General features: G+C 28.7%; 1 protein-coding gene across 4 annotated transcripts; it reads left to right on the top strand.

Moving 5' to 3' along the window:
• The first annotated feature begins 39 nt into the window (after positions 1-39).
• LOC143083184 (very long chain fatty acid elongase 4-like) lies at positions 40-16,190 on the top strand. Of its 4 annotated transcripts, none has more exons than XM_076259420.1 (8): positions 40-148; positions 4,401-4,484; positions 6,600-6,787; positions 7,579-7,659; positions 8,503-8,674; positions 9,393-9,520; positions 11,670-11,831; positions 12,794-16,190. In XM_076259420.1, exons 2-8 carry the CDS (start codon positions 4,418-4,420, stop codon positions 12,902-12,904), a joined length of 909 nt encoding a protein of 302 aa, XP_076115535.1. In that variant the 5' UTR covers positions 40-148; positions 4,401-4,417; the 3' UTR covers positions 12,905-16,190. The 4 variants fall into 4 exon arrangements, with proteins under 4 accessions (XP_076115535.1, XP_076115532.1, XP_076115534.1 ...); XM_076259417.1 differs by lacking the exon at positions 11,670-11,831 and adding an exon at positions 11,462-11,626; XM_076259419.1 differs by lacking the exons at positions 40-148; positions 11,670-11,831 and adding exons at positions 550-568; positions 11,462-11,626.
• Positions 16,191-16,228: the final 38 nt, after the last annotated feature.

Below are 16,228 nucleotides of genomic sequence, written 5' to 3'. Positions count from 1 at the left end.
AGATTTTTGTAAGACAATTAAGCAAACGGTGATTTCATTGGCTAGCAGGTGCTTTCACCGGTATATTTGTTTCTAGTTGTTTATAGCAACACATGCTGTAGTCCATGCTTGTTACCCGGTTTCCTGACAATTGTTTACAACAGAGAAGGTACATTTTCTTTTATTTTACATATATTTTTTCATTTTATACCAATTCGTAAAATATTTTATATGCTCTGGCCATCCCCGTGGTACAACACCCGGAAAACTGGCGTCTGCACGTTTGATCACTTCAGTGACTTGTAATCACAATTAAGATCGATCCGAAACATGATTGCTAATTAAGCAAACTGTGTTTTCTTTATTAAGTATCCATAATTAGTAATTTTAATTGAATCAACAGATTTAATGTTTTGTTTACTTAGGATTGAGCTTTGTACTAATTTGGGTGCAAGGTGAAAAAGTAACCTATTTTTTTGTTCCTAAACATGTAAAGGCTTCTAACCTGTAGGTATTGTTAGGATCAACACTTAAAGATACCAAGGATGTCTTCAGTGAAGACTAGCCGGTGCCATCTTTTCTGATAGTTGTGAGATTATTTTTAATGGAAAAATGTTTGACTTACTAACCTAATCCAATTAATTATGCCCTGCAATTCAGCCAATTGGGACCAGGAAGAATAATTACACTGAGACACAGATAGTCCAAGATTACTCTGACGTCCAACAGCTGTTTTGCAAGATAAGCTGTGCCCATGGCAAACAACTGTTTGACGTCAGAGTAATCTCGGACTATGACACAGACAGTGCTACTTTAACATTGACTGTGTACATGTACGTAACATGTGTAAATTTTGGCTATCACTAACCATATAGACTTGTTTGTTATAATGATAATGTAATTTCTTCAAGCTTTATTTCATTGATATTATGAAAGAATGCTGGTTCACAGAACATTTATGGTCTACAATCATCATGTTCATGACATTATAAATGTTTATTCTCAATTAAATTTTAAATTATTGATAATGTAATAGAAAAATTGTCTTGAAATAAGATAGAAATTAATAAATACATGCATGACAATCTTAGCATGCATCTTCTTACATGTATATATCTACATAAGTTAACTACTTAGCTTGTAAATTTGAGTTTATGAATATATTATGGTTTTGTAATATAAGCCATATTGGTGTTTTATCTTCTTAAGACTCAGCAGCTAACAGCAAAAGCTTGAATGAGGAACAAAATATAAGAGATTTGAGGACTCTGGATTTCCAAAAAAAATAATTTGCAAAGTTCAGCTGTGCCCCCTGTGGTAGTCTATTCCTAGGGTAGAAAATCGTTACTGTTTTGAATAGATAAGTAAATGAGTTTTTGCTTAGATGTCTCACTATAATCAAGGATCAATAAAGAACTATTTTTTAAAAAGATAAACAGAGTTAACAGAGGACATATCATAATGATTATCCTAACTATTGAAACCTGCACAATTATGAATAGATTATCCTATATGAGCTTTTATCTACATGTACACATCTTTCAATTAAAAGTATTTTCTTAGTGTTAAACATGCTTTGAATAAACTTTAATCTGTTTTAGATTCAATCATCATTGAAATTTTTGTGTAAAAAATGCCATCTCAAGTTAATTGTCTATTTATAAACTTGAGAATGTACTTTTTACACAAAATTTTCAATGCCAAATGATAGTTTTTTATTATTAAGGAGGGTTCCGTCTGTGATTTGATGATATGATATTGAAAGGCATGATAAATGCAGGGTATCCAATTTCAATAGCCACATCGTAGTGTAAATCATGTTAGGATAGAGTAAAGATTAACAATCATGTTGCTGTATATATATACATTTGCACCACTCATACATTTTTGTACAAACAAAATCAAAAAGTCCCATAAGATATCAGTTGTTTATTTATGACACTCACGAGCTCTTTATCATTACTGACAGAATGAACTAAAATTATTTGTCAAGTGTTTTGACTTAAAGAGTATGTTAAACCTTACTTTGTCACTCATTATCCAACAGGCTTATCATGCCAACACTACCCAATTCTGAGATACATGTCACCAGCCCAACAGTCAACCCTTCTGCTATGACATGATCATGAGTTATCATTTAATTTGGTCAAGATTATTACAAATTAACTCACAGTTTTCAGAATTTTGAATTTTTCGAAATTACTAAGAATTTTCAAAACCAAGAATTAGAATAGCCTGGCTGAATTTGGCAAGGCTTAATTAGAAATTTGTGTTTTCAATGCTCCTTGACTTTAATTGACCCTTTTAGAAAAAAAAAAATTTTAGTGCCACTGGTGAGTCTTTTACAGACAATATGTGGGTCTGGCATAGACAATTTGTATCAGGTATCCATGATGTGTTTATATATACATGCTGTCATGCAGACTCTAATGCAATAATCAAAAAGCCTCATACTTCAACTTGTCCTATTTTCTAAATTTTTATTATACAATTCTCAGTGCACTGCTTTGTAGCATTATCAAGATATGCATTAAATTTGATAATGTTTAAATGGTGTAGGTTACATAATTGACTTAAAAGGTTGCAGCCATGTTTTAATTACTTAAAGTCGGAAAATTGTTTGTAGTAGCTCAGGTTTTTATGCCCCACCTATGTTAGTAGAGGGGCATTATGTTTTCTGGTCTGTGCCTCCGTTCGTCCGTCCGGTTAAAGTTTTTGGTCGAGGTAGTTTTTGATGAAGCTGAAGTCCAATCAACTTGAAACTTAATACACATGTTCCCCATGATATGATCTTTCTAATTTTAATGCCAAATTATAGTTTTGACCCCAATTTCATGGTCCACTGAACATAGAAAATGATAGTGCAAAGTTCAGGTTAAAGTTTTTGGTCAAGGTAGTTTTTGATGAAATTAAAGTTACATCAACTTAATTGAAACTTAGTACACATGTTCCCTATGATATGATCTTTCTAATTTTAATTCCAATTAAAGTTTTGACCCCAATTTCACGGTCCACTGAACATAGAAAATGATAGTGGGAGTGGGGCATCCGTGTACTATGGACACATTCTTGTTAATTTATGAATTCAAAGTTGAACAAGGACATTTTATCAGTTTTGGTTCAGTAACTGACATGTTCTTGGTATGGTATATATTTTTTAAAGTTTTTATTCTTTATTTTTAAATCTATATTACATATATATATATATATACCTTTAAATTCATGAATACACATTGTAAAGAAGATGTTGGGGGTATACATGGCATACATCAAAAAGTCAAAAGGTTAACCTAATAAACTACATGTACATGTTCAAATGTATACAATAATCCATTAAAGAAATCTGTAAAATTACATTTATTATTCATTCGTTGTAACCTGAATTCATGTAAATCTGTAAATCAATTAAATCAAATTATAATATAAATAAAACTAGAATTAAACAAATTTATTATAAAAAAGTGACAAAATGTACAATCTTGCAATTTTTTTTTTAATTTTAAACTACACCTATTACATAATTAACAAGGTATTTGATTTCATTAATGACAAGGTCAAGATCACTATTGTCTATATGTGTAAAGGTCTATTAAATAGTAAAAGATTAATCCTTTCTGTCAGTTAAGCACCTCATTGAATTGGGATTTAAACAACCCAAACAGACTAATTGCTAAATCAAGACAATTCTAGCTGTTGCTACAACACATCTAAACACGGTTTCGCTTGTGTCAACTCGTTCTACAGTCTTTAAACTGGGATTGATTTTTGATTTTTTTAAGTAATAAAAGATCAACTATATATATATATTGAATTAATTAGCCTAGATGCACAGGACTGGAAAGACCTATATTTGAGTGAAGGTAATTTAAACATAATATATTTATACTCGTGCCATGGTAATCGATGATGGGTTGTAAAAAGTGGAAATCCATTTATATTTATTATTAATTGTGTTGATGTAATACTTGTATACTAGTATAAAAAGCTATCAATATCTAGGGCAAGTAACATTTTACAGTGAATATATATGAATACCTTTTAAATTAGATTTTTTCAAAAGATATTTCAACAAAAACTTTTTGTGCATTGCATTGTGCCTAAACTGATTGAATAGAAATTATAATGATTTGAGGTAAAAATGAAATAGAAAATTCTTATTTCTGAATTTTACCACAAAGACTTTAAGTTTTGATAGTTGCATTTAAAGTAAGAATGACTGTTTGCATTGGGTGCATGTATATATTTGTATGTTAGACTGGCAGCAATTTCATTTCGATAATAATATTTCTAAAATTGGGCCTCAGTAATCATACATAGAAATTGAGTGAAGTATAATTTTGTTATTATTCAGCTTACTCAAAAATGAACTATCACATGTGTCTTATGCATGGCAATGTATAAATGATTTATTTTTATTTCAGATTTTAAATAAATAAACATGGATATAATAAAGGACAAATATTATGAAGTATCAGAATTTTATGACTGGGCTCTTTCTATATCAGGTAAGTCTTGATTTTTTTCCTTTCTGTAATTACAAAATAATGTGATAATTTAATAATGCAATGACATGCATAGGATTTTGTGCTGATATAGTGTGACCGAAACTGAATTTTTATTTGACTGTTCATTCTATACATGTGCCTGTAAGTTGTATCCAGGGATATATATATGTGTGTACAATTTTAACATGTTTGATTACTTATTCTTTCTCATAGATCTCATAATAAATAATTTATTTCCATAAATGCTTCTTTCATTAAGTCATAATTAAATTGATATTGATTTGTACCAGATGGCTATTAAATGCAATAAACTTTATTTGTTTTATTTCTAAACTATTTGTAAATTTGAGTAATATAAGAGAGAAATTTGTCATCCTCTAGCTAAAAATTTAAAACCATAGCATTATTTTATAATAATGTCCTCACAAAGTGCAATTTTTCATTTGTTCTCTTTATCAGTATTTGCATTACAAAAGTTGCGAAATGCCCTTTATCTAAAATATAATACATTTAAACACTTCAGACATGATATATATATATTATTTATCAAAGGTTGAAGCTCACTGATATGTGAAGTATTTTAATTGATTTTGGTTATTTACAAATACACTACTGATAATAAAGAAGGAAATGGAATACCCAAAACTTATCCCTATGTCTTCCTCTTAACATTTTGTAATATTCAGTTTATTTCCTGTCTTTACACACTAGGCCAAATAAAGTAAAAAAAACTTAGGTTAAAATTTGACTTGTTAAAAAATTGTTGTTAGATAACTTAGACTAGATGTGGGTGAACTGTCAGATATTCTATACACTGTCTGCTAAATCTTCATGACGTACTAGGCTTTTTAACCTTGGACAGACATTATGTACACAATGGTCACAAAAATAACCTTTTTTTGTACATTGTTGTATGGCCTTTTAAATTTAATCTTTGCACAAATCTAAGTTTTGTTGTAATACATACATGACATACATGGTGTAATCTAATTAAGAAAGAGCGATTACTGTTAAATCAGAAATAATTGCGAGGTTTTTATTATTGCAAAAAATCTGACAGCGTTGTAAGCGCAATAATTTAAACTCGCATTTTGAAATTTTTTATATGAATTGAACAGGATTTTTCTCAAAACCGTAAAAATTAAAATTGCATTTATAAAGTCTAAAATGAGAAAATCGCAATAATAAATGCACGCAATAATTTCTGAATTTCACAGTATTTGTGATTGTAATTTGGTCAGTTGGAAATCTGAAGCTTTAGTTTAAAGATTACTATGATGAAAAGCTAAAAGATAAGATAAATCGGAAATGAGATATCAATAAAACAACAAGAATAACCAACAGACAACTAACATACAGTTATAAACATTAGACTGGACAGCTTACCATACACACAATATGCCTCAAAATTGTTCAATAGTCAGGCATGGTTAAGTTTGTTTTCCATCGCATAGATGATTGAAAAAAAATCCTCCAATAATAATGAATTGAATAGTGGTATTTGCATTGCTCAATAATTATACCCTGAAGGATTGATAACATTTGAAAGTCGAACAAACAATAAAACTTGACAAATAAATTATTCATACAAAATATCAATAATTAGTCTAGCTTGCCATACATTTAAAAAAGAAGATGTGGTATGATTGCCAATGAGACAACTCTCCACAAGAGACCAAAATGAAACAGAAATTAACAACTACAGGTGACCCTATGGCCTTCAACAATTAGCAAAGCCCATACCGCATAGTCAGATATAAAAGGCCCCAATATGACAATGCAAAACAATTCAAACGAGAAAACTAACATCCTTATTCAATTTAAAAAAATCTTTTAATTCAAAGATAAAGATTTAAAAGAAAACACACTACGTTTATCATGTTTAACTAGTAATAATGTTCATAAGAACACAATGAAGAATGATCATAAAAATTTAAATCTTGTAGATTTATAAATTGATGCTGCTAAGATTCTAAACACTAAACATGCACCATAACTAGCCCCTTCAGTCAAAAAATCTAAGGGTTTTATCTGCAGCTCTGATGGCTTCAGTTAATATATAAATTTATATGAAACAATTAACACTGAATTAAAATTTTTCTTTTTCTTTTTCAGATCCCAGAGTAAAAGACTGGTTCTTGATGCAAAGCATTGTTCCTACATTAGTAACAACAATAGCATATATCATAATAGTTTTAGCTGGAATGAAATTTATGGAAAAACGAGAACCAGTGAAATTAGGAAATTTTTTATTTTACTACAACATAGCTCTTGTGATATTAAATTTACATATATTTACTCAGGTAAGTCTTTTAAAAAAAAATATAGAGATGGTAATTGTTATGAGCTGAATAAATTAAAAAGAATAAGATTAATATCTCAAATCAATGTTATAACCAATCAAAACTCAACTGTTATTTTTGTCAAGCCTTCGACTTTTGTCAAGACATATTCTGCATTCCGTTGTTGGTGGTGTCCACAAATATTCACTCTACGGTTAAATTTTTTGTAATTTTAATAACTTTCTTGAGTTATCCTGGATTTCAACCAAACTTGGACAGAAACTAGTTTATCTAGAAGGAAATTTTTAAAAAATATTTCCTGTTTTTCTATACGTACTTATATATGGACTCAGTTTTTCTTCCAGTTAACATTACATACAGTCTGCATTTAAAGTTCTTGAAACATTTATTAGATTTATAAAGTAGGCCAGACACTGGGTAAAATACCTTGGAACCCTTAAAATATTTTCACATGGTAAACCAATTCAATAGCACTGATGGTTAGTCAGAGGGTTTTCTCATTTCCAAATCACAATCACACTACCTTTCAAATATCCAGTTATAATAACATATTAAAGTTTTGTTTTTTCGATACATAGCTGAGCTTAAGACTAGCCTGGATATATCTCAGTTAAGCAAGAGAACATTTATTAATTTATGTCGTCTAAAAACTATAATGGTTTATTGTATTTATAGTTTTTGTTTCTTTTTAAAGAATACAGCACACTTGTTTTCTAATGACAAACTTTGCTACTGACTTTAACTTTTTTCGGTATAATTGAATAATTTAAATGTATTTTGACTTTTTCCAGGTTATTTATTACACAACAAAAGCAGGGTACAACTATTCATGTCAAACAGTTGTTTACAATGATGATGTAAATGAATTACAAGTAAGTTTATATGCATTTATATGTTTTCATAAGAAAAGTAGTAAATAAATAACTGAGTCCAATTAAACTCACCTTTATATAGTTCTGATAGTATGAATGTTTTATTACTTTTAGTTGCATACATACTGACCCTCTCACAAATGTGCTTATTGTTTAGTGAGAATCCTGCATCCCACATCTTGTTGCCATATTAGCAGATGTAATTTTCAGTGTATCGCCTGACTTCGTTTCCCATTTTCAAGCTTAATTATTCAACTTTCATGTTTCATGCTTAAAAAAATCTGCCAATCCTGCATCAGGCTGAAACACCAATAAGACCAACTTTTAAAGTGCTGTCTCAACACTCTAGCACAAAGTCTCCTTGAATATCATTCATTATAATGATCGTTTGTTTTTTTTCTGGTGTGTCAATACTTTTTTTTACCAAAGAACTATAAATGCAACATGTTTTATGTTTTATCCCACTCTAGAAATTTTAGCTTTCTTGCATTATCCTTGTTCAGCTGTTTGTCAGTTTGTCCAACAAATATTCGGACACATTTTCCTAGTAACTACTAGAAACAGAATGACTCCATATATAGTCAGTAGATTGACTGTGATGAGTTGTAATGCGTGAGAACTTCCTGAAAAAAAATCAGTACTTAAAAAATGCATAATGTTACGCAAGTTATCATTAATAAAATCATGAAATTTAAAAAATGTAGCATCATTTGATGTCTTTTTGATGTTTTTTTTACATTAAATTAGCAACAAAAAAACACACATTGTTGTAGCACTCACTTTGTTTTTGGTAACTGCCATACAAAAAGTAAAATTTAAATGTCTATTTTTTTTTCATTTCAGATAGCCAAGGCATTATGGTGGTTTTATTTCTCAAAGTGTTTAGAAATGTTAGATACAATTTTTTTTGTATTGCGTAAGAAAAATAACCAAGTTAGTTTCTTACATGTATATCATCATGCTTCTATGTTTCCCCTATGGTGGATCGGAGTTAAATGGGTAGCTGGTGGACAATGTAAGTATAACATGTCTTTTAAGGTTTTCTTTAATTTGAAGTTTTACATGGAAAAAAATATAAATAATACCTGAATAGAAAATATTTTTATGGTGGATAATAGTCAGGTTTGAAAATGTTAGCTTTCAGTCTACTGTAAATTTATCACCAAGTAAAATCTTATTATTTTATTATGCACCATTTATGGGCATTATGTTTTCTGGTCTGTGCATCTGTCCGTCTGTCTGTTTCATCTGTCTCAATTCAGGTTAAAGGTTTTGGTTGAGGTAGTTTTTGATGAAGTTGAAGTCCAATTAACATGAAACTTAGTACACATGTTCCTTATGATATGATATTTCCAATTTTAATGCCAAATTAGAGATTTCCCCCCATTTTCATGGTCCATTGAGCATAGAAAATGATAGTGCTGATTGGGCATCCGTGTACTATGGACACATTTTTGTATGTAATGTTTCAATTCTCACAACTGAGAGTGGAAAGCCTGATAAAAATTGAAATTAGACAAATTGAAATGTATAAAGATGATATTTTGTCTGCTTTGGTGAAAAGTCTTGTTAAACACTTTTCTATTTTACAACATCATAAAAACACAAATTTTGGCAAAAAATCTCTGACAAAAAATATCTTTAATATTTCATCAAATTAATTTAATTTCAATTTTTTCCATATATCCATGAAAAAATACCTTTTACATCTATTTTACTTTGTTTCATTTCAGCTTTCTTTGGTGCAATGATCAACTCTTTCATTCATGTTGTTATGTATGGTTATTATGGATTATCTGCCCTTGGACCACATATGCAGAAATATTTATGGTGGAAAAGATATTTAACAATGATGCAATTGGTAGGTTTCTTAAATTTGTGCTCTTTGTAACTGTGTTTCCCTCTTACAGTAGAAACTTATTCTAGATGACAAAATATATATTTTTGTACTTTAGAAACGTTGGAATTCAATAGATCCGCCTTCACTATTTTAAGAATAAAAACATTGTTTTAGTAATGTCATTTAATTTTTTATGCTATTTCCTTTGCAGTTTTTGACACAATGAATGACACATTATGAATTTATAGATTTGCAAACAGTATATTTATATATACTTTTAAGATGCATATATTTAAAAAAAAAAAAAAAAACTTTCTAAATATTTCCAAGAAATATTCACAAAAGAAACGTTAGTACAGAAATATATATATTTACCAAAAAGATCCGCCTTCACTATTTTAAGAATAAAAACATTGTTTTAGTAATGTCATTTAATTTTTTATGCTATTTCCTTTGCAGTTTTTGACACAATGAATGACACATTATGAATTTATAGATTTGCAAACAGTATATTTATATATACTTTTAAGATGCATATATTTAAAAAAAAAAAAAAAACTTTCTAAATATTTCCAAGAAATATTCACAAAAGAAACGTTAGTACAGAAATATATATATTTACCAAAAAAAACCTGTCCAACAGAGATTGTTTAAAACACTGTTATATATTCTTTGATATGTCTGAATTGAGCTTCACTCCATAGAACTTTTTCTATTTTATAAACTTAATATATGCAGAAATTTTATATTGCCTTCTTACATGTAGATATACTATAACAAGAAGATGCCTCTATTGTCATATATTCTTTATACATTTAATATGTTTCCATCTTTCTGAACCAACACCTTTAATAAATACATGTACAATACAAAATAGCAAAATGTTGACATACTAGCTTTTGTAGGTGTTACAAGTACTCTGAACAAAATTAGTTTTGATCCTAAATTATTTTAACCTGATTGGATGATAAAATATTAATCTTTACACTGGCTCTTAGTGAATGTCTTTTCAAAGATTCTAAAGATTATTATTTTTTTAAATTTTGAAGCGTTGAGTGACTCTTTTCGTAAAAAATCTAATGCTTAAAATTGATCATGAGTTATACAGAAATGTTCATGACTTTAATTCGTAAGATTTTAAGTGAAGAGTCGCAGATGAAGAATGAGAATTAAGAAATGTTTTAAAACTTACAATTAATTTGACTTGTATTTTGGTTTAAACTTATTGCAGACTTGAAGGTCAAATAAGATTTAGTACAATAAAAGAAAATTGATTCACAAAGGTGACAAAGCTCTTTTAATAGATCGAAGAATGTAGAATTTTTTTCTGTGAAAATAATTAGGTTTGTTTATTTGAACAGTTTCTAGCAGTCATAAATTAAGATCAAATATATAACTTCTTAGTTTAAACAGTATTTATTAATGAAAAATTACAAGATAAATATTACAATGTTACATAAAGTTCAAATATGGGATTTGGAAACAAGTTTGGAAAAACTTTTATAAATCCGTCTCCATATAACTTCTTATTGGCATGCACTCTTACTCAACATCCCAATATTTTCACTCAAGATATATACGTTGTGTCTGCACATGTAACAGTATTCATTGACTAACTCGTCTATCATTTTGCAATATTGCAATATAGATTGAATAGAACTTTTTTTTGAAAATAAATTTTTCTATTGAAAAATGTTGTAAAGATCTAATGAGTTGCTTTTAAATGATTAAGTTTAACTGGAATTTTTTAAATAACTGGAAATCAAAATCTTAGAAAATTTACATGAACTAAAACTATTGCAGCTTTATAAATCTTTAAACATGTTCTGCATGAGATGGAAAATAGTTGCATCTCTATAAAATTTTGTACGAAGCATGAAAATTCTGAAATAATTTGCATGTAGCATGAAAAAAAAGAAGCTCAAACTGTTAGTATACATTTTATTATGTTTCTCTTTCTAGACCCAATTCTATGTAGGCATGATTTACACTCTTCAAAGTCTTTACTTCGATTGTGACTTCCCAAAATGGATGCAGTATGCCGGCTTTTGTTATGGTGCAACTATAATAGCACTGTTCCTCAACTTTTATATCCAGACATATATAAAGAGGCCAGCAAGGTCAAAGGTAATAATATTATTTGTATTTATGATTGTTTTCTTTAATTTAGATCCAATTTGTGGTAGGAATTGCTCACGCTGCCCAGTCACTGGTCAGACAATGTGAATTTCCAATGTGGATGCAGTGGGCACTTGTTTTCTATGCCTTCACCATCCTGTGCCTGTTTCTGAACTTTTATTTCCATGCATATATCAAATCAGTAAGAAGAAAGGTAAAGTTTTGTTTTTGTTTTCATTTTTTATTTTTTACAAGCAGTTAAATTTCCTGATTATATTTCCAATTCATTTTTGTATTGTAAAAAAATAATCATATATTGGGATAGATTTTGAAAAAAAGATGTTTGATACAAGGAAAGAAATTCTTCATCATTTATTTTTTTTACTAAGTGAACAACAAAAAGTTCAACACCATGACTAAAAGAGAAAAAGACAAATTGACAAACAATAGTTTACAAAAAAAATTAGAAAACTAAAGACAGAGCAACACATAACTCGCCAAAAACTGGTTGTAGTTTTTGTGTTATGGGTGTTGCGACTTAGACCATTTTTATGCCCCAGCCGTAGCCGAGGGGGCATTAAGTTTAACCCTTGTCAGTCTGTACGTTCCATAAATTGGTGTCCATTCTCTAACTTTAGTTTGCCTCAACCAAATAATGTACACAAAATGCTTATAACCACAAAACACAGATCAAGTTTAAATATTGATGGCGTCACTTTTATGGTTCTAGAGTTATGTCCCTTTACAAATTGAAAAGTTGATGAATTTTTATATCCATTCTCCAACTTTAGTTTGCCTCAACTAAATGTTATGAAACATATACACAATGCTTATTACCTCAAAACACAGATCAAGATTGTGTAGCATCACTTTTACAACACTTGAGTTATGTCCCTTTATAACATTACATGCAAGCGGGGCATCATCTACGTTCCATGGACAAATTCCTGATTTATTAAGAAGGTAGTACATTGTATTGTATCCTATCTCACAATCAACATGATTCCTACGTAAATGTTTTATTTTTAAACTGTTATTGCCTATGATCTCTTTAATGACTTCTAAAACTTGATGTAAGTAAATTATATTAAACACAAAAAAGTTTTTTTTTGTGAATTTTCATCTTCACATTTCAATAGAATTTTGTCTTAAAGTTTTTTGTATTTTATTTTTTAGGCTGCCAAGAAAGAATCAAATGGAACAGTTAAATCTTCAGGGGCCAATGGTCATATATCTAAAGACAAATCAACAACCAATGGACATGTGGAAACAAAGAAACATAAATAAGTGTATTATGGACAGTATTTATATGGCTACTTTGATTTAACCTCTGTTAGTTATATTTTTTGTGTTCAATAGCATGACATTTGGGGTCAATTCTGGTTGTTTTTGAATAGGAGGATAGTTGGCAATCATCTTTTATAAATATGAGCCAATGAGTCGAGACGTCAACTTTTATTTGTCTGGCGAATATAGTATATATAAACAGAACCATGAGTTAGTGTTAATGTAATTTTGAAAGGGTAAATTTAAGTCATGTTTAATATAAAGATGGCATACTATCAACCTGTATCATTGGAGTTAACACATGGTCTAAATTGTTTACCAATGATATGACAAATGACAAATCCTCGGCAATTATTTGCTGTATATTAAAAAATCCTAAATAATGTTTCACAACAAAATGTTTTCCGGGTGTCGACTTAAATGTTACTGGATAGTAGTATGCAGTTAAATTTGGTAGAATTTCATTTAACAAAATAGAGAAAAAATGTCTTAATTGAAATTAATTTTTACTCACTTCTTGTTAGATTTGAAAAATTACATTTATTCTATTGGTTGTCCAGTAAAAAAATGGAATTAAAGGTGAACGTACAAATTAGGGTTAAATTGACCGTCAACTCAAACAGTTATAACATCAACTTTTACTGGTCACATGAGTTCTAAATTGTTCTATCTCCTTTCATTGTATATTAAAAATTGTCACAGTTTATACTTTATAACACAGACAGTTTGAATACAATTTTATAAATGATCATAATGTCAATTTTTTTCTACATTATATGCCAGGCATGTTGTTTTTTTTCAATTTAAGAAGTAAAATTTTCTTGATGATTACAGCATCCTCAATTGGGTAGAGTTTGATGATGATTCCTGACAAATAACTTTTGTTAAATGTTATTTTAATTAATTTTTCCCACATCAAATATAATTCATCTATGAGTCCTACAAGTTAGATCGATCAAAAAAGTTTTGAATCACACTCTGCCAGTTTTGAAAAAAAGAACAGATACATGTGCCATCATTTTTCTATCATACAAACTAGGATTTTCATCAAGACATATATATATATTTCAGTAATGAGTCTAATTTTTTTGGATGTATATGATTAACCATTTTATTTTTGGGCATTAGGTCTTAAACTATCACTTCTTCAATATTTAGCACTCGTACTTCAAGCAGGTCTTGAAATGAAATATTTTTATGACTGCATTTATTTAGACATTAAATGTATGTATCATACAGTAATTCATATGCATACACATTTAGTGATTTAGCTTGTTCTGATTGTTCATAAAGTTGAAAGTATTGTTGTATGTTAGTGGTCAAAAACCAGTTATTAGAGGTCTCTTAGCTAGTAACTATAGGTTTAATATTCTTTATTATTTTTTTTACACAGATCCATTTATTAGTTGATAGACAAATTTGAACAAAAGACAATCTTTCATTATGTAAAGTAGCTAATATAAGTCTTACAAAACCATATTCATATCATAAAAATGACTACTAAAATTAATATATAAATTTGTGATGAAAGGATAAGTATTTCCTGCTGAATGAATATAAGCATTAATTTCATTTGAATTTTTAAAATAGATATTGGGTATCTATCCATGACACAAAATTAGTAAAGGTTCGTTATTTAAATTTTACCTCATGCATATTCATTCTTTACATATTCATTATATACAGTCCTTAATATATTTGCATAAAATACAGCTGATATTCTTATATAAATAAAAACACCTAAAAGAATCTGACATTTTTGTTATGCTGTCTTTGTTTATATATTTTTGAAAATAGTTTTTATTTAATTTTCTGACTGAGGTCTGCAATATTTCTGTCTTTGAAAGCTAGGGTTATCTCCCATTGAAAATATGCATAATGTGTATCTGTGTTTGTGTGCTCAGTCTTTCTATTGTCAATGAAAGATAATCAAATGTACAAAAAGATGAAAAATGTCAACTTCTTTAGTTGCATAATCACAATTATATAAAGGAAATGCAATAAAATATTTGTATAAAAGATTGTTTACTCTGATCATGAAATCCATATCTTGTTATTTAGTATTTAATCATGTTAATCTTTTTCATGTTTCTAAACTGTTAAACTATATTTGAATTTTGTTTAATTACTGTTTGTTCAATTTCTACTTGTTAATGAATTCCTTTTTGTTACTGCTGCTCAAGTTTGTTGGTTTTTTGTTGTGTATTTTTTTCTCTTCTTTTTTATATAACGATGTTTCTATCACAAGAATTAAATATCAGTGTACCTATCTTCCAAAATAATCTAACCTAACATCAGTATTGATTTATAAATAATACAATTGTCATGAAATTCAAAATAGTGTGGCAATAGTATTGCTCGTAATCTCTTGATAACAGAAGTTGTCTCCCTTATAAAATTTATTAACATAGGAAGTAACTCTTGGCACAAACAAGTTTACTGCTGATTTAGATCTAATGCAATATACCTGTATATGTATTGTAATATTGTGTCTTATGTGTATAGGTTTTTTAATTTCCTACTTATCTTTCCTAATCATGGAGTGAGTGAATTTTTCTTTGTTAGGAAACCATTATCAGACTCTGTCTAATCTTCTGAGTTATGTCCCCTGCTAAATAATTACTATAACATGAAAATAGTCTTTTAGACAGCTTACATTAAAAACTTTTAAATTTTTAGTGGACGGATAACTGTAAATGTTAAGGTCCAGATTTTTGGGGGGGATATTTATTTATTAAGTTACTATTTCTTATCATGAGGGTAAACACCACTGACATGTTATTTCTTCAGTAGATCTTACATGTAACATTCTATGATCCAAAATTAATAACATACACTTTGGTTAAATGACAGCTCTTGAAATTTCAGGATGCAATTACCATCATTCCAAAATTTGCATTGACATATTTTTAATAATACAGTGTGGTTATCTCCCTTTGCAAGCTTTGTACCCTTGGAAACCAATGTTTGTTTACCCTTTGCAATCCTGTCTACAAATTCTGACATTACTTTTTTAATCATCAATTTATCAGTGGAATGATTAGACAAAGGGTAAGCAGATGAATCAAAAATGATTATATAATTAATTATGATTATCCTTTAACCAGTTTACAGAAGAAACCATGATAAAAGACAATGTGATTTTACCAATCTTACATGTGTTTTTAACATGTTATAATTCAACAAATGTTATTTAAGTATTTTTTTATACAAAGTGTCTTCACATTTGATATTTATTTTGTGCATATTTATATAAATAATAATATAAAATATTGGATACATTGAAGTTATAGTTTATTTTTTTTATTGTCAAGGTGGACAACT

The sequence above is a fragment of the Mytilus galloprovincialis genome, chromosome 7 (genome assembly GCF_965363235.1).
Source record: "Mytilus galloprovincialis chromosome 7, xbMytGall1.hap1.1, whole genome shotgun sequence".
Classification (NCBI taxonomy): Eukaryota; Metazoa; Mollusca; class Bivalvia; order Mytilida; family Mytilidae; genus Mytilus; species Mytilus galloprovincialis.
Note: the sequence above shows the minus strand (reverse complement) of the source record. Positions and strands in the feature narration are given on the sequence as shown.